This window comes from Nerophis lumbriciformis, linkage group LG37 (genome assembly GCF_033978685.3).
Source record: "Nerophis lumbriciformis linkage group LG37, RoL_Nlum_v2.1, whole genome shotgun sequence".
Classification (NCBI taxonomy): Eukaryota; Metazoa; Chordata; class Actinopteri; order Syngnathiformes; family Syngnathidae; genus Nerophis; species Nerophis lumbriciformis.
In genome coordinates, this window is record NC_084584.2 from 11,300,001 (window position 1) to 11,319,867 (window position 19,867).

A 19,867-nucleotide genomic window follows, 5' to 3' on the forward strand; every position below is an offset into this window, starting at 1 on the left:
CAACTTTTTAAAGAAACCATTGAATACAAATGAGAGAAATAATAGAAAACACGTGTTTTCTTTAATTTGATCAAAAACTTTATAAAGTGACACTCAAATCTTACTCTGTGCTAAATTCTCATTTGAATAATGTACTTTTTATGGAAGCCTTTTCTGGGATAACAAAAATGTAGCAAATAATAATTGAGATGAATAAAGTGCTAACTTAAAATTTTTACCTTGAACAAAATACTTCTGTAGCATTAACTTTGGATGCAAATAAATAATCAAGTAAAATCATTGGGAAGAATATAGTTTTAGTGTGGATAAGCACAGGCTTTTTCATTCCCACATCTTGGCGATGTGCAGAGCGACCACTTAATAACTGTGCTTCTTTCTCATCTTGTAAGCTGCATTTCAGACGGAGTTTGTTGTCATATTTCCTACACTCGGCTAGAATAAGTGTTTTGTGCTGATTCCTTTTTCAAACAAACTTTGCAGCGTGCAGTCCTTTGTTCTACGCCTGTTGCCGCAAAACCAAACCACCGACGACACTTTTCTTTGGAACAAACGTCTCGCTCTCGTTAGCGTTAACATTAACCATGTTTTGCTAGGTGCGTGAATCTCCGCTAAGGACAAAAAGGGAGAAATCTGAAGCTATGGAACGTCCTGGGGCCAAAAAGTATGACGGAGCAAGAGGAGAAAAAAATAATAGTTTTATTTTTTAAACCGTTTGCGACAAAAAACTCAAATTTATTGATAAAATCAATATCGGCCAGGCCTACTTTTCATACAAGCAGCAAAACGCAAGGCCAAAAAATACAACACTTACTCAGTAGCCATTTGTTTGTGCCGTTACGGGTTTTAAGGTATTGTACAGTATGCAGTACAGGCCAAAAGTTTGGACACACCTTCTCATTCAATGCGTTGTCTTTATTTTCATGACTATTTACATTGTAGATTGTCACATCAAAACTATGAATGAACACATGTGGAGTTATGTACTTAACAAAAAAATAACTGAAAACATGTTTTATTTTCTAGTTTCTTCAAAATAGCCACCCTTTGCTCTGATTACAGCTTTGCACACTCTTGGTATTCTCTCCATGAGCTTCAAGAGGTAGTCACTTGAAATGGTTGTCACTTCACAGGTGTGCCTTATCAGGGTTGATTAGTGGAATCTCTTGCTTTAATCAATGGGGGTGGGGACCATCAGTTGTGTTGTGAATAAGAAGGTGTGTCCAAACTTTTGGCCCACATTGTCTTAAATCTCCCCATTAGTGCTGCAAACATTTTTGTCTTACTATTACAGTTTTTATGAATGGGACAAGTTTGAGGCTGGTTATGAATGACATCACATTAAAACAATGTTTGTAGTGCAAAGGAATGGCAGCGTTAAAAATAATATTTGCACTGACAAGAGGGGTCCAGCATCCATGCCTCATTATTACATTGTTGGGGATATTTTCCACAACGCGACAAGGACTCAACTCTACTGAAGAGAAGTTATCCCTTCCTGTTAAGAAGATTAGCGATGTATGACAGAATAGTCTTCATATAATCCACAAGTCTTCTTACAACTTTGTGATCCTTTCTGCAGGAGGTGCTGGAGCTGGCCTTCTCAGTCCTCTACGAGTCGGACGAATATTTAAACTTTATCGCCCCGGACAAACATGAGGTAAGACAATGACAACAAACGTCAATCACTGTTTTCTGGCTTAGATGGAATATGTCCGAGAGAGGGCTGGACGATTTTGGCAAAAATAATCACTTTATTTTGGATGTTGAAAACATGACTACCGTCTTTTCCGGGCTATAAGCCACACCCATTAAATTTGAGAAGAAAAAACATTTTCATGTAGTAGGCCACAGGTATACATACTAGTTAGTTGTGAAATGAGATAGTTACCATATTTTTCGGATTATAAATCGCAGTTTTTCTCACAGTTTGGCCGGGGGTGCGACTTATACTCAGGAGTGACTTATGTGTGAAATGATTAACACATTACCGTAAAATATCAAATAATATTATTTAGCTCATTCACGTAAGAGACTAAACATATATCAGCAATCGTCACACACACGTCAACCAATAAAAATTCAGTGACAACCGAAACCATCCTTTCCGGATTCAGAAAGGCTGGAATAATTGGAACTGCAACTGACGATGACTCTGACGTAAGCGACGTACCGATAGAAGAGGAAGCGGCCGCATTGTCTACCTTTGGAGTTGGCAGAGTTGTTTAGAAGCGACACCGAGGAAGAAGATTTCATGGGATTTAGCAATTAGGAGTGACAGATTGTTTGGTAAACGTATCGCATGTTCTATATGTTATAGTTATTTGAATGACTCTTACCATAATATGTTACGTTAACATACCAGTTGGTTATTTATGCCTCATATAACGTACACTTATTCAGCCTGTTGTTCACTATTCTTGATTTATTTTAAATTGCGTAAAGAGCTGGAGGCCACGCCCCCTCCAGCTCCATGCGGACCTGAGGACAGCCTTTTTTCACGAAGAACTAAATCATCCAGACTAGAGATAAATTGTATTATTATGTTTATCTTACCTAAAAATAAATATATTTATTAATAAAAAAAAGAAAAGAAAAACTAAATACATTTTTACTATATTTTGCTAAAAACATCAAAATTAATTGTATTTTTATTTGTATTTTTTCTGACTCCTTATTACATCCAGGCATTAGAATTATACATTAAAATAAACATATTTGAAATAATTAATTTTAAATTTCTATAATTATTCATTTAAAATGACCATATTTAATTATTAAAATAATTGCTTGTTTATCAACAACTTTAGCATTTTATTCATTACATTTTGAAGCTCTCAGAAGCCAAGTTATGTTATATTCCTTAAGATTTATGTATGCAAGTTTGAAGTATCAATTATCTAAACAGTTTTCTTTGCATATTTTCAGGATATATATATATATATATATATATATATATATATATATATATATATATGAAATACTTGACTTGGTGAATTCTAGCTGTCAATATACTCCTTCCCTCTTAACCACGCCCCCAACCATTTCCCCCAAAAATGCGACTTGTACTCCAGTGCGACTTATATGTTTTTTTCCTTCTTCATTACCGTAGTTTTCGGATTATAAATCACTCTGGAGTATAAATCGCACAATAAAGAAGGAAAAAAACATATATAAGTCGCACTGGAGTATAAATCGCATTTTTTGGGGAAATGTATTTGATAAAAGCCAACACCAAGAATAGACATTTGAAAGGCAATTTAAAATAAAGAATAGTGAACAACAGGCTGAATAAGTGTACGTTATATGTAAACAACTGGTATGTTAACGTAACATATTATGGTAAGAGTCATTCAAATAACTATAACATATAGAACATGCTATACGTTTACCAAACAATCTGTCACTCCTAATCGCTAAATCCCGTGAAATATTCTTCCTCGGTGTCGCTTCTAAACAACTTTGCCAACTCCAAAGGTAGACAATGCGCCGCTTCCTCTTCTATCGGTACGTCTAGTCTCTTACATCAGTGGTTCTCGAATGGGGGTACGCGTACCCCTGGGGGTACTTGAAGGAATGCCAAGGGGTATGTGAGATTTTTTTTAAATATTCTAAAAATAGCAACAATTCAAAAATCCTTTATAAATATAAATAAAAACCTATCTTTTTTTTCCCAAATAGTTCAAGAAAGACCGCTACAAATGAGCAATATTTTGCACTGTTATACAATTGAATAAATCAGAAACTGATGACATAGTGCTGTATTTTACTTCTTTATCTCTTTTTTTCAACCAAAATTGCTTTGCTCTGATTAGGGGGTACTTGAATTTAAAAAAAATTCACAGGGGGTACATCACTGAAAAAAGGTTGAGAACCACTGTCTTACATGAATGAGCTAAATAAGATTATTTGATATTTTACGGTAATGTGTTAATAATTTCACACATGTCGCTCCAGTATAAGTCGCACCCCCGGCCAAACTATGAAAAAAACTGCGACTTAGAGTCCGAAAAATATGGTATGCATTTTCGGCCGGAGCGATTTATAATCCGAAAAATAGATCTATTTTGTGAATGTTTCCAAACGATGTTTGTAACACGGCAGTAAAACAAAACAGAAAACTCATTGATGTCTTTATTCATTCTTTGAGAGTAATAAGATGTTTATCAGGATTATTTACTCTGTAAACACTTGAGTTTCCTTCATTTTAGTACATTGTTTGATTTGCGTAATTTAGACGTCAACGAAACAAAATCCATAGATTAGCCGCACATTTGTATAAGTTCAAAGCTTGGGAAAGTACGGTATTTATAGTGCGACTATAACAAACTGATATAATATATGTTACTTTTTTTTTTATTCTGTTGTATGTGTCATAATACAATTTAATTAAATGCAATACGTCTTTGGACAATTTTGACTAGTATTTTAGGTTAAAGCATATTTTTGTAAATGTATTAACGATAGCTTAATTAAAGTAAATAATACTTGTGAAAGGTACTTTTTTGAAACATTTATTTTGTTAGCGCAGTCATACTGGATGTTGCACTGTTAAAGTACCAATGATTGTCACACACACACTAGGTGTGGTGAAATTTGTCCTCTACATTTGACCCATCCCCTTGTTCACCCCCCCTGGGAGGTGAGGGGAGCAATGGGCAGCAGCGGTGCCGCGCCCGGGAATCATTTTTGGTGATTTAACCCCCAATTCCAACCCTTGATGCTGAGTGCCAAGCAGGGAGGTAATGGCTCCCATTGTTATAGTCTTTGGTATGACTCGGCCGGGGTTTGAACTCACAACCTACCCATCTCAGGCAGGACACTCTAACCACTAGGCCACTGAGTAGGTTCAGAGCTATTTCGAGTGACCCTATCGACATTATTTAGGACGGGACGAGTTGAGTCTTTCGGGGATGAATGAGCAGAATCGGACAAATTATTTTCACAAACAAATGTTCATTCTACTCACAATGACAGCATTTTATTTATTTCTTGATATTCGTTTAACAGCACATTCCATCATTCCCTAACACTAAATCTTATGGCGTTGTTTGTTGCATTTAGACATACTTGCGCGAAAAGTACCAACCATGGTGAGGTCCTTAAAAAAAAAGAGCACAATTTTCAGGGATTTGCATGCACGTTGCGCGGCAGTAATCAGTTTTTCCCATAATATTTTTATGATCGTGAGAAATAGAGATGAAAAGTAGTTTTTAAATTGTCCAGCCCTCATGCTGATTGAAGTGGTAGTTATTCGAGTTGCATTTATTTCAGTACTGCGTGTGGACGGACGGTCTGAACGCCCTGCTGGGCAAGGAGATGGCCAGCGACTACACCAAATCCGACATGGACACTCTGCTCTCCATGGAGATGAAACTCCGCCTCTTGGACCTGGAAAACATCCAGATTCCAGAGGCTCCGCCTCCCATTCCCAAAGAGCCTAGCAACTATGACTTTGTTTACGATTGTAACTAGCCCTCCCTCCACCCCGTACAAGACGGTTTGATGAACTGTGATGCCACCAAACAATACAACCACCGGTTACCATGGAGATGATTCCTTAATCCTCTTTCTGCCTTTTTTCTCTTATGATTTGTCCTCAGGGCTTTCAGTGCAGGTAGTGATGGGGCAGCCATCTTTGTTTAGTCCACACGCTTGTTGCTATTTCCTGTCACGTCACACACAGACAGTATTTGTGGCAGCTAAATGTTACTCCTCACACAGCCGAAGTATACACTCACTTCTTTTCCTGTCAGCTGACGACTGTTACGACTTTTTGTTGTCCCGCCTACCTTCCTTCGTTTCAACGACTGCTGTACTCAACATTCCTGAGCAATATTTTCTTTATCGCGTCGTGATTGCTTTCGACTGTGACTCCATTTGCAAAGGGAAGCTTTAGAATTTGAAAGTTAATGTATTTTTTTAATTTAAAGACATGATTATTTCTAGTATGTTTGTTTTTTTTATATATATATATACGCAGTATTTACCCCCACAGTCACTTGCCCTCCCTCTGCCTTCCTATTTAAACATTTTTCCCCACAACTGCTGTTTACATTAAAGGTTGAAAGACTAAAGGCTGCCAGCTCCTTTCTTCTTTACGGCCAATACAAAAAGTACACCAAATTTAACTTAGATTTGAAATATTCTTTACATTCTAAACGACAGTGACAAATATTGTCCAGTAATTAAATAAGTCACAGTGTTTTGTTACGTCACCATCAGGCGAGCGTCACGCGTTGTCCAGGTCGGAATGTTGGAGCTGCCGAACCTCTGAAGGCTTCATACCTGCAAACGTTTAGTGACACGCACATGAACATTCTTGTATTTGTGCTTGTTGTGCGGCGCCACTCACAGTGCTGCGTGTCTGCGCCACTCGTCGTCGCTGAGGGACGGCCTGGTGACGTCCAGGGCGGCGTGCAGGTGCGCTGGACGTAGCAGGATGCCCGGCTGTCTGGAGGCCGACTGGACACACACCCGCTCCCCCTGAACACATTGAACGGAAGCAAAGTCACAGATTCAGTCTCTGCAGGTTTAAACAAGTCAAATTTAAAACCATCTCATTTCAATACTGACAGAAAAGTACAAAGAAATGAAAAAAAATCATAGGCCCGGAATTATTTCTAAGTGTTGTATATTAATTAGAGATTGCCGATATTATCAGCCGATAAATGCATTAAAAATTAATATCGGAAATTATCGGTATTGGTTTCAAAAAGTAAAATGTATGACTTTTAAAACGCCGCTGTGTACACGGATGTAGGGAGAAGTACAGAGCGCCAATAAACCTTCAAGGCACTGCCTTTGCGTGCCGGCCCAATCTCATAATATCTACGGCTTTTCACACACACAAGTGAATGCAAAGCATACTTGGTCAACAGCCATACAGGTCACACTGAGGGTGGCCGTATAAACAACTTTAAAGTTAAAGTACCAATGACTGTCACACACACACACTCGATGTGGCGAAATTATTCTCTGCATTTGACCCATCACCCTTAATCACCCTTTGGGAGGTGAGGGGAGCAGTGAGCAGCAGCGGTGGCCACGCCCGAGAATCATTTTTGGTGATTTAACCCCCAATTAGATGAACATCCTATTTTTATAGTCTTTGGTATGACTCAGCCGGGGTTTGAACTCACAACCTGCCGATCTCTAACCACTAGGCCACTGAGTAACACTGTTACAAATATGCGCCACACTGTGAACCCACACCAAACAAGAATGACAAACATTTCGGGAGAACATCCGCACCGTAACACAACATAAACACAACAGAACAAATACCCAGAACCCCTTGCAGCACTAACTCTTCCGGTACGCTACATATACACCCCCCCGCTAACCCCAAACCCCGCCCACCTCAACCTCCTCATGCTCTCTCAGGGAGAGCATGTCCCAAATTCCAAGCTGCTGTTTTGAGGCATGTTAAAAAAAAATAATGCACTTTGTGACTTCAATAATAAATATGGCAGTGCCATGTTGGCATTTTTTTTCCATAACTTGAGTTGATTTATTTTGGAAAACCTTGTTACATTGTTTAATGCATCCAGCAGGGCATCACAACAAAATTAGGCATAATAATGTGTTAATTCCACGACTGTATACATCAGTACCGGTTGATATCGGAATCGGTATTTAAGAGTTGGACAATTTCGGAATATCGGCAAAAAAGCCATTATCGGACATCTCTAATATTAATGCAAGTAACCTTGTCAGACAAACATATTTTTCATTACTATACTCCTATTACCATTGTAATTGGAAGGTGAGTAACCTAATCATCCTAAATAGGTAAGCAAACATCAAAATAAAATGGAATGTCAACATTTGTAGGCAAAAATAGCACTTTTCATCCCCCAACTGGGAAAAACTGGGTCAAGTGGTTTGTTTTGTTGTCTTTTTTGCTGCAAATTGCAATTGAGTGAAAATGTTTTAATGCCGCCGGACATGCTTTTAAGGCCTTACATTTCGCAAAAATCAGTGGCGACTTGTCCAGGGTGTACACCGCCTTCCGCCCGATTAGTAGCTGAGATAGGCTCCAGCGACCCCGAAGGGAATAAGCGGTAGAAAATGGATGGATGGATGGATGGACAAAGGGCACACAAGCTTGTGATCATGGCACCGCTATAAATAGTTTGTCTGCGTTAGCGCTTATAATAACAATATCTGTAATACTTGGTTAATATTCAAGTCATGAAACGTAAACTGAGTATTGGTGCCGCTTTTTGGATTTTTTTTTTACGTTCATTTACGAGTTAGACCGCATAAAAAAAATATATATATATATATATATCCATCATGTCTTTCATAATGATTGTGAACGATAAACAAAATTCCCCCCAAAATAGCAGTTCCCCTTAAATACTTTTTAGTGACTCACTAAAACGCTGATAACTCATTTACTGCTCTTTCACGTTAGAAAAAACATTCTTAACCTAACAGCCATTTTACAGACTTTGCAATGCCTTTATGCCCAATGTTTCGAAGGTTTTCTTGCAGAAGGTGCTTCTAATCGAGTGTTTTTCTCAGTAAGAACAACTGTAAAGTTGGCCATGGTGGAGAAACGCACAACAAAATATCGTCTGTGAAAGGGACTGTTAGCGTCCCTGCTAAAGCTAAATGCAGGGGTGCTTATTACGTCGATCGCGAGCTACCGGTCGATCTCGGAGGGTGTGTCAGTCGATCACCAGCCAGGCATTAAAAAAATAGTCCTAAAAATGAACGATCATAAATCTTCACTCTGACGTCACTTTCGTCACTTGATTGACATTCACGGCACCCGAGGGTCTTCTGAGATGACGCTGGCTGCTGCCAGCTCATTAAAATTACCGACTGGAAGGCGAGAAACGCTTTATTTCAACAGACTCTGGCGCCGTACCTGTCGTCAAAACTCCAAAGACCGACTGCACAGTTGCGCTAACAAAACGAGTCTCAGAAAGCTGGCGTGCACAAGCTAGCAAGCTACGGAGTTTGCCGACAATGTATTTCTTGTAAAGTGTATACAAAGGAGTATGGAAGCTGGACAAATAAGATGCCAAAAACCAACCACTTTCATGTGGTATTGGACAGAAAGGAGGACTTTTTCCTCCTTCATTCGAAAATGCGGACGTTTTTAGCACCACTGTCTGATTCCAATCAATGCAAGTCATCAGAATCAGGTAATACACCAACTTATATTCTTGTCTTCATGAAAGAAAGGAATCTATATGTGTTAAACATGCCTGTATTATCTTTAAACACCTTAACTTGTTAACAATATTAACTATATGTGTTAAACATGCTTGCATTATCTTTAAACACCTTTAACTTATTAATAATATTAACTATATGTATTAAACATGCTTGTATTATCATTAAACACCTTTAACTTGTTAACAATATTAACTATATATATTAAACATGCTTGCATTATCTTTAAACACCTTTAACTTGTTAACAATATTAACTATATGTATTAAACATACTTGTATTATCATTAAACACCTTTAATTTATTAACAATATTAACTATATGTATTAAACATTCTTGTATTATCATTAAACACCTTTAATTTATTAACAATATTAACTATGTGTTAAACATGATTGCATTATCATTAAACACCTTTAATTTATTAACAATATTAACTATATGTGTTAAACATGCTTGCATTATCATTAAACACCTTTAACTTATTAACAAAAACATATATTTCATAAATAAGTAAATATAAATGATATATATGAATGAGGTAGATCCCCACGACTTGATCAATTGAAAAGTAGCTCGCCTGCAGAAAAAGTGTGAGCACCCCTGGCTAAATGGTTAACTTTTGCAGTGTCTGTTAGAATTGAGCATACACGGAAGAACATACGTCCTACACAAATTTGTAAAAAGACAGGAAAACGCTAACAATTGCCTTAAAAAAAAAAAAAAAAAAAAAAAGAGATTATGTATTGCAAGATTTTGTATCTGGTATGGTACATGCAAACAATGCATTCAAATAAACAAGGACTAGTAATTATTACTTAGCATGACAAGATAACATTCACATTTATTTCTTTCCGGGTCCTCACCCAAACACAAACTGAATTTAAGCAGACAACCTTTACAGCTTTTAATGTCAGTTGTTGCTGTTACTTGCAGAAAAGATTAGTTTAAAATGTGTAATTATTGGAATAAATAATAGAAAAAACATGAAAAAATTTGTCTTTTTTTTTTTTTAGTTATGCTGCTGTGAGTGCACTACTATTAGCCATTAGGCCACAGAGAAATCAGCATGTGATTACTGTATCTGTATAATTTCACTAGTAAACATCTCATAAAAAACATTTTATACCGCCAGCTTCAACCATGCATTAACTTGTTTGTTCTACAGCCACAAAAGGTTGAACTTGCTCTTAGTACCCTACACAAATAACTCGGCTTTGCCGCGGCCTTTTGTAATCCTCCAAAAATTCTGACAGGGCACACAGCTAATTCATGTGTTACGTTTTTTAAATTCTATACAACGCTCTGAAATGTATACATTTGTTTTAAAGGGGAACTGCACTTATTTTGTTGCAATCCTTCTGTTAGACCAAAACATGTTTTTTAATTTTTTATGCATTCTAACTTGTGAAATAAAACAAATGCGAGGTGGCTAACAATGCACCTAATGGGAGTAATCTATTGTGCCTATAAAGTTCTCTGAAGCAACATCGGAAAACAGCCATCAATACTCCATTTACATCTTGTGACCTGAGTATTAAACAAATATTAGCGATATTGTTATTATAGGCGCTCATGCTACTTTTAGTGCCACCATGATGACAGAGAGCTCACCAGCTTATGCTGCTATGTTGACATATTGAGCTGCTGCATCGCCTAATTCTTGATTATAAATCATGTCTCTCACCTGGATGTAGAAGGATGTGGACTTAGTAGGGGTGTAACGGTACGTGTATTTGTATCGAACCGTTTCGGTACGGGGGTTCCGGTTTGGTTCGGAGGTGTACCGAACGAGTTCCCACACGGACATATTAAGTAGCGTAACGCACGTTGTGTAAACAACAATGCCGGACATTAGCTGCTAGCTAACGGGCTACGAAAAACTGACCATACGCCCTCTTTTCACCGGACATGTCCTCTTTTGCGGAGCTGTCAGGGCAGAGTTTCTTAAATGCCTCAAATGTCCGGCATTTTGAGTTAGGGTTGCGTGTATTTTCAATCTACGTTCAGGGTTAAGACATACTTGTCAACCTTGAGACCTCCAATTTCGAGAGGTGGGGGTTGGGGGGGCGTGGCTAAGAGGGGAGGAGTATATTTACAGCTAGAATTCACCAAGTATTTCATATATATATATACTGTATATATATATATATATATATATATATATATATATATATATATATATATATATAATAAATATATATATATATATATAATAAAATAAATATATATATATATATATATATATATATATATATATATATATATATATATATATATATATATATATATATATATACATATATATATATATACACATATATATATATCAATCTATGTATCTATCAAGAGGGACAGAGACAGCGCACAGTGCATGTGGATCACATGTTACCATGGCGAGAAAACATGGAGAGACTGACGGTTATCTAGTCTCCACCAGTTACAGAAAATGTACCTGGACAGTGCTGTTTCAGTTCCATCACCAGGACCATCAGTGAGTCAGACACAAACTAGTCTCATCATTGAACCAGATTCAAGGGCTGCCGAGTTTTGCCATCATCAGAACCCAGATCACCCACCACAAAAACCACACCAGTGATCCGCAGGTACCCAGAAAGGTTTCGAGTACCACCAAAAAAACTGAATCTCTGAAGACAGTATAAAAATCTGTGTTAAAGATGTACAAATACTGTTTGTATAATAAGCATGTTATTGTTTACAAATGAGGGTTAAGAGTTCAGTACTAAAAAAAAAAAGAATGTGGCTTAAGTACAGTTTTTTAAATGAGCTGCTGCATTTTTTGGTTGGGTTGTTTATTTCTTTTGAGTAATTTCTACAATTCTAAAAGGGGAGTAATTCAATGGAGTGATCTATGTTTGTCTGTTGCCATCTCCTGGTGAATGTTGGCTATAGCGTACTGGGGTTACTTTTTGGTTGGCTAACGATTTACGTGGTGTTGCGCACCTGACGTCAAGTGTGTGACTCTGTTCTGAAGTCTACAGTAAAGAGACGTACTTCATCACCTCGCCTGTTTATTGCCTCCAACTCAATATATTACAACAACATTGCTCCATGCAGACCTGGAGGGGGCGTGGCCTCCAGCTCCGCCTGAATTTCGGGAGAAAATTTGTCCCAGGAGGTTTTCGGGAGAGGCGCTGAATTTCGGGAGTCTCCCGGAAAATCCGGGAGGGTTGGCAAGTATGGGTTAAGAAGGGGTTAAAAACAAAACAAATTGTGCGCGCAGCAGCATTGGTGAGGGAGGGGCAGAGACAGAGAGAGAGAGAGAGAGAGAGTTATGATAAACGCGCATGCGTCGCCCGGCTCTGCTTATTATCCATAGATTTATCACATTTAATTTTTTATTATCTATACCAGGGGTGTCAAAAGTGTGCCATTTGCGGCCCCACAGCTAATGTTTTAAAAGGCCCACGGCACATTCTAAAAATACTATTAAAATAAACAAAAACATAACAAAAGTGAAATAAAAAAGCTTAAAGGTTAAATGTAATTTAGAAAAAGTTGCAATGTTGACTAATAAAACAAAGCTGTTTTTTTTTCCTTTCAAACTGTCATTGCTCAAAACATAATATTGAATCAAAATCAATGTTATTATGAATTATTGACCTATCCAAGGTTCCCATTACTTCACATCAAATATTCCACTAAGAAAAATATTTTTGGTGGAAGATTTTGCAAATTTGGTAAATAAATAACCCAAAAATTTATATTTTGTTGTTTTCTTACTGTACCGAAAATGAACCGAACCGTGACCTCTAAACCGAGGTACGTACCGAACCGAAATTTTTGTGTATCGTTACACCCCTAGGACTTAAACCAAAAAGTTGGTAAAATTTGACATTCAACTTTGATGGATTTAACAGAGTTGGCGAGAGAGACATAAAAAGACCCTTGTAAGGATTATGATAATTTCTTCATCCAAACGAGAAGTAAACATCAGTCTTTATCCTAGTGAGAGCAGACATTATACAGTAAGTAATTGTTTTATTATGTTTGTAGTTTGTAGTTGTCCAGGGTTTACCCCGCCTTCCGCCCGATTGTAGCTGAGATAGGCTCCAGCGCCCCCCGTGACCCCAAAAGGGAATAAGCGGTAGAAAATGGATGGATGGATGTTTGTAGTTTGTATTTCTTGTTGAGCACTTTGCATTACTGCTACTTGATCGATCTGTTTATCACTCAACTTCTAAAAACTTGTATCTCATCCTTCTTATATTCAGGATCAAAAATATAAAGTTCTGGATCATAATTTGTCCCAAAGTAGTCGGTATTGTCTCATGAAGTCTGGCATGTTGTTGAAGGAAATAGCAAATGTGATGCATCTGTGCAAATTAATACATGGCCGAATGTTTAAAATGAGGCAAATACATAAATCTTACATGTTATTATGAATGTTACTACATGACATATATACTTAGAGTGTGTAGATAAAACGTTGGAGGTGTTTGGATGTTTTCTAGGAGCGCTTTACAGGCATAATAGAGCAAATCCTATTATCTCCAATGTTAGCTGAGTTTTATTTAAGAGTTAGAATGCATTTAAAAAAAACATGTTATTGTCTTACATAAAGATTGCGAATGATAGGCAAAGTTGAAAAAAAATTAGCATTTTTAAGACGTTTCAAAGTCATACTTGTGACTTCATACAACGTTTTAAGATGTTTTAAGGCCTTGAATTCCAATGACTGGATTTAGGACTTTTTAAGACCCCCATGATGATTTCACAGGCGTACCTTTTCTTTGCAATAGTTGCTCTTGATGTGACTGATGTCCTCCTGGAGGCGCTGAAGATGCTCATCAGTCAGCTCCTCCAAGCCGCTACGGAGGGAGGACATGGTGAGGGGGAGCAGAGAGGGCGCGCGGGTCGAGGGGTCGAGGGTCAGGGAGTCGGACTGCGAGACGCACTGCGAGAGAAGGAAAAGGCCAACTCAAATCCTGTCTCATTTAATTCCACATGGAGAACCAGTGGTTCCGTTTGCAGACATGCTAAATCTCCTACTGCTCACCACATCTGCTGCTGCTGAATTCCCACACTCGGATTCAAGGGGGCTTCCAAAGTAGAGTCTCCACAGATTGCCGCCATGTTGTTCTTTGGAAGGTTCCGGGCTCGCTGGAGCGTGCCCCTCGTCCACCGGGTCGTCGGAACTGCTGCTGTGGTTGGGAAACGTCATGGAGGAGAGACTCATGTTGCATGTCAGCCCTTCCTGGGAGGAAGACAAGAGGAGAAATCTGTTAGACTGCAGCTGACAGCAATGTTTATGTACTACTTCCTGTCTGTGACGTTTACATGTGGAATTGAATCCCCATTATTACATTCTGAATCAATGGTGGATTCATTATAAAACATCTACATGTGTTGCAGCGTCAGCTTCCAGACTGCCGTTTAGCGCCTCCAGCTGGGCGTTGTACAGCAGTGCTTTCAGGTCGGCCCCAGTGAAGCCTCCGGTCCGCGCCGCCAGCTCCTCCAGGTCCACGTCGGGCGCCATGAGGACACCTGCGCTCAGAACCTTCAGGATGGCCAGGCGGTCTTCCTGTTGGTCAACAGCATCATCAGGACTGAGGAGAACTTTAGTTAGTTTTAGTTTATTATTTCTTCGGTCAGTGGTCAACCAAATAAACCAACAGTTTTACATAAACAAACAGTTGTACATTCATAAATTGAAAATGTTGCAGACCGAAAGGGTTTAGGGCTGAAGTTGAACACTTATTGCGCCTAACCCTATAAACAAAGTAAAATACAAAATGAACTTCCGAAAATTATGAAATTTCCTTTGCACAACATATTATAAATACACCTTGTACACAACATAAACACTGTTCAATTATATACACAGTAAAGACATGTGAAATATCCTTGTACACATGTTAAACCAGTTAAAACAGTGCTCGCCTGTGCATCGGTTGGGGACATCTCTGCGCTGCTGACCCGTCTCCGCTTGGGATGGTCTCCTGCTGGTCCCACTATGGACTGGACTCTCACTAATATGCTAGATCCACTATGGACTGGACTCTCACTATTATGTTAGATCAGTGGTTCTTAACCTGGGTTCGATCGAACCCTAGGGGTTCGGTGAGTCGGCCTCAGGGGTTTGGCAGAGGTCAAGACACGCCCGACTTATCGTGTAAATAAAAACTTTTCCCTATCGGCGTATTATGGATACCCCCAAACGATGTTCCCTCTAATTTTCCATATGTGTGAGCAAACGCAAAAACTCCTTGAGCATTCGGTGGAGCACATGTGGTCACACCTGCAGCACACCTGTCCCAAACCTGACTAAATAACAAGTTTAAAGGGGAACATTATCACAATTTCAGAAGGGTTAAAACCATTAAAAATCAGTTCCCAGTGGCTTATTTTATTTTTCGAAGTTTTAAAAATTTTTTTTACCCATCACGCAATATCCCTAAAAAAAACCTTCAAAGTGCCTGATTTTAACCATCGTTATATACACCCGTCCATTTTCCTGTGACGTCACACAGTGATGCCAATACAAACAAACATGGCGCATAGAACAGCAAGCTATAGTGACATTAGCTCGGATTCAGACTCGGATTTCAGCGGTTTAAGCGATTCAACAGATTACGCATGTATTGAAACGGATGGTTGTAGTGTGGAGGCAGGTGGCGAAAACGAAATTGAAGAAGAAACTGAAGCTATTGAGCCATATCGGTTTGAACCGTATGCAAGCAAAACCGACAAAAACGACACGACAGCCAGCGACACGGGAGAAAGCGAGGACAAATTCGGCGATCGCCTTCTAACCAACGATTGGTATGTGTTTGTTTGGCATTAAAGGAAACTAACAACTATGAACTAGGTTTACAGCATATGAAATACATTTGGCAACAACATGCACTTTGAGAGTGCGGACAGCCCAGTTTTCATCAATTAATATATTCTGTAGACATACCCTCATCCGCTCTCTTTTCCTGAAAGCTGATCTGTCCAGTCCAGTTGGAAATGCATCTGCTTTGAGTGTCGCAGGATATCCACACATTCTTGCCATCTCTGTCGTAGCATAGCTTTCGTCGGTAAAGTGTGCGGAACAAACGTCCAATTTCTTGCCACTTTCGCATCTTTGGGCCACTGGTGCAACTTGAATCCGTCCCTGTTCGTGTTGTTACACCCTCCGACAACACACCGACGAGGCATGATGTCTCCAAGGTACGGAAAACAGTCGAAAAAAACGGAAAATAACAGAGCTGATTTGACTAGGTGTTTGTAATGTGTTTGAGAAAATGGCGGATTGCTTCCCGATGTGACGTCACAACGCTCCGAGAGCGAATAATAGAAAGGCGTTTAATTCGCCAAAATTCACCCATTTAGAGTTCGGAAATCGGTTAAAAAAATATATGGTCTTTTTTCTGCTACATCAAGGTATATATTGACGCTTACATAGGTCTGGTGATAATGTTCCCCTTTAATGTTTTATTATTGTAATCAAATGACAACAGTAATTTCCATGAGATTATTTTCTAATATAAGTGTTTTGGCCCACTTACAATGACTATAACATATTGTTTTTCATGAGCTGTGTACTAATATTAGATGTCTGGGTGGGGGGGGTCCTACTTTGGAAATAATGTGTACCCCTTTCAGATATCGCATTTAGTTTCCACTAAAACACAATGAGATGTAAACATGGGATTACCGTATGTGTACATTGCTGTATCTTTCTGTTTGTAAAATATATATCTATTAGTATTTCTTTAATATAATAACATCATTTTATGATTACGGTGCGGGTTCGGTGAATGCGCATATGGAACTGGTGGGGTTCGGTACCTCCAACAAGGTTAAGAACCACTGTGTTGGGGGGGGGGGGGGTCACCCACATCTGTGGTCCTCTCCAAGGTTTCTCATTGTCATTCATATTGACATCCCACTGGGTTGTGAGTTTTTCCTTGCCCTTATGTGGGATCTGAGCCAAGGATGTCGTTGTGGCTTGTGCAGCCCTTTGAGACACTGATTTAGGGCTATATAAATAAACATTGATTGATTGATTGATTGATTGAAACCTTTGTACCAATTATATACTATATACCAGGGGTCAGCAACCCGCGGCTCTAGAGCCGCATGCGGCTCTTTAGCGCCGCCCTAGTGGCTCTCTGGAGCTTTTTCAAAAATGTATGAAAAATGGAAAAAGTTGGGGGGAAAAAAATATATTTTTTGTTTTAATATGGTTTCTGTAGGAGGACAAACATGACACAAACCTCCCTAATTGTTATAAAGCACACTGTTTATATTAAACATGCTTCACTGATTAGAGTATTTGGCGAGCGCCGTTTTGTCCTACTAATTTTGGCAGTCCTTGAACTCACCTTAGTTTGTTTACATGTATATCTTTCTGCGACTTTCTAGGACGTGTTTTATGCCACTTCTTTTTCTGTCTCATGTTGTCCACCAAACTTTTAACGTTGTGCATGAATCCACAAAGGTGAGTTTTGTTGATGTTATTGACTTGTGTGGAGTGCTAATCAGACATATTTGGTCACTGCATGACTGCGAGCTAATCGATGCTAACATGCTATTTAGGCTAGCTATATGTACATATTGCATAATTATGCCTCATTTGTAGCTATATTTGAGGTCATTTAGTTTCCTTAAAGTCATATTAATTCAATTTATATCTCATGACACACTATCTGTATGTAATATGGCTTTTAATTTTTTGCGGCTCCAGACAGATTTGTTTTTGTATTTTTGGTCCAATAAGGCTCTTTCAACATTTTGGGTTGCCGACCCCTGCTATATACAAACAATTATACTTCCATTACTATTTATATCCCACATTTAGTTTGTAATTAACATTGATCATAGTATTAACTACTGTGTTGATTCAAGAGTGATATATTTTTTCAAGACATTGGTCTTAAAATGTTTTTTAAATGTGTAAATGGAACTGGGACATTTTAAGGAATCATCCAAGCTGTTCCACAGTTGAACCCCCCTGACAGAAACACATCTACTTTTTAAGCTTGTTCTTATCTTAGCTTTCTGGAAGACAGCTGAACCTCTGAGGTCATAGGGACTCTCCCTAGGTTTGAACCTCTCCTGTAGACACCCAGGCAGCATGTGGTTATGAGCTTTGTACGTCACAATAGCAGTGTTGAGGTCAACAAGATCGTGCAGTTTTTATGTTTTTAATTTAATAAACAGAGCATTGGTATGGTCATGATAATCAGCATCATTTACAATTCTAATCGCTTTCTTTTGAAGTAAGAACATAGAGTTGATGTTTGATTTGTAATTGTTACCCCAGATTTCAACACAATAATTAAGATATGGGAGTACGAAATATTTATATAACATGTTAAGAGCCTTTTGATTTAGAGTTTTTAATTTTATGTAACATAGCAATAATTTTGCCATCTTTGTCTAGAGCAGGGGTCGGCAACCCGCGGCTCCTGAGCCGCATGCGGCTCTATGATCAGTCTGATGCGGCTCAGCAGCTTACTTGCTGAACCCCCCAATTTTCCCGTGAGACTTCCGGATTTCAGTGCCTCTCGCAGAAAACTCCCGGGATTAATATTCACCGATTTTCACCCTTACGGCTATAATAAGGGCGTGCCATGATGGTACAACATTTGGCGCCCTCTACAATCTGTATTAACAGCGTGCCAGCCCAACACTTGTTATACAAAATACATCTTCTGCTTGCACACTAATGTTGTGTCGAGAGAGAGATTCGGTGAACGAATTTTTTGAACGACTCAATTTAAGGAACTGATTCTAGTGATTCAGTACAGTCAAAAGAACTGCCGATCCCATCACTATTGCACACGTACGTGACAGCAAGGCATACTTGGTCAACAGCCACACAGGTTACACTGACGGTGGTCATATAAAACAACTTTAACACTCTTACTAATAATGCGCCACACTTTGAACCAAAACCAAACAAGAATGACAAACACATTTCGGGAGAACATCTGCACCTTAACACAACATAAACACAACAGGACAAATACCCAGAATCCCATGCAGCCCTGACTCTTCCGGGCTACATTATACACCCCTGCTACCACCAAATCCCGCCCCCACCCCAACCCTGCTCCCTGGGGTGTATAATGTATCCCGGAAGAGTTAGGGCTGCATGGGATTCTGGGTATTTGTCCTGTTGTGTTTATGTTGTGTTACGGTGCAGATGTTCTCCCGAAATGTGTTTGTCATTCTTGTTTGGTGTGGGTTCACAGTGTGGCGCATTATTAGTAAGAGTGTTAAAGTTTGTTTTTTTTATACCGCCACCGTCAGTGTGACCTGTGTGGTTGTTGAGCAAGTATGCCTTGCTGTCACCTATGTGAGCAAGCGGAAGCCACATACAACATGTGGCTGATCAGGCACGCTGGCTGTAGTGGGTGCCATATGCTGTACCATCACGGCACGCACGACGCTGAGCCATTCATTTAAAACCCGCGTGCCGCACCAGCTTTCAAATTCCACATAAAAGTGTGGGCAGCGTATCTGAGACCCCTGGTTTATACATAGCACAAAGCAAGAAAAATACTTTGTATGCAGTGTTATTTCATTTAAAATTTCAAAACATTTTTGCGGCTCCCATTGTTTTCTATAATTTGTGAAACTGGTCAAAATGGCTCTTTGACTGGTGAAGGTTGCCGACCCCTGGTCTAGAGTATGTTTATGTACAGTTTCCAATTTAATT

The 19,867-nt window shown here is 38.9% G+C and overlaps 2 protein-coding genes across 6 annotated transcripts in view; one reads left to right on the plus strand and one right to left on the minus strand.

Annotated features, from left to right (window-relative positions):
- elmo1 (engulfment and cell motility 1 (ced-12 homolog, C. elegans)) overlaps nucleotides 1-6,074 on the plus strand; it is a 134,568-nt gene extending 128,494 nt beyond the window's left edge. For both annotated transcript variants that reach the window (XM_061931101.1, XM_061931102.1), the window contains 2 exons: nucleotides 1,580-1,657; nucleotides 5,272-6,074. In XM_061931101.1, coding sequence (XP_061787085.1) covers nucleotides 1,580-1,657; nucleotides 5,272-5,472 — 279 coding nt within the window. In that variant the 3' untranslated portion in view covers nucleotides 5,473-6,074. The remainder of the gene's footprint in view (nucleotides 1-1,579; nucleotides 1,658-5,271) is intronic.
- pex1 (peroxisomal biogenesis factor 1) overlaps nucleotides 5,970-19,867 on the minus strand; it is a 71,377-nt gene continuing 57,479 nt past the window's right edge. For 2 of the 4 annotated variants that reach the window (XM_061931096.1, XM_061931098.1), the window contains 5 exons: nucleotides 14,555-14,734; nucleotides 14,210-14,407; nucleotides 13,937-14,107; nucleotides 6,353-6,483; nucleotides 5,970-6,277 (listed from right to left, as the gene is read on the minus strand). In XM_061931096.1, the coding sequence (XP_061787080.1) occupies nucleotides 6,208-6,277; nucleotides 6,353-6,483; nucleotides 13,937-14,107; nucleotides 14,210-14,407; nucleotides 14,555-14,734 (750 nt within the window). In that variant the 3' untranslated portion in view covers nucleotides 5,970-6,207. Of the gene's footprint in view, nucleotides 6,286-6,352; nucleotides 6,484-13,936; nucleotides 14,108-14,209; nucleotides 14,408-14,490; nucleotides 14,735-19,867 lie in introns of those variants that run through there. The other 2 variants (XM_061931097.1, XM_061931100.1) reach the window with 2 other exon arrangements.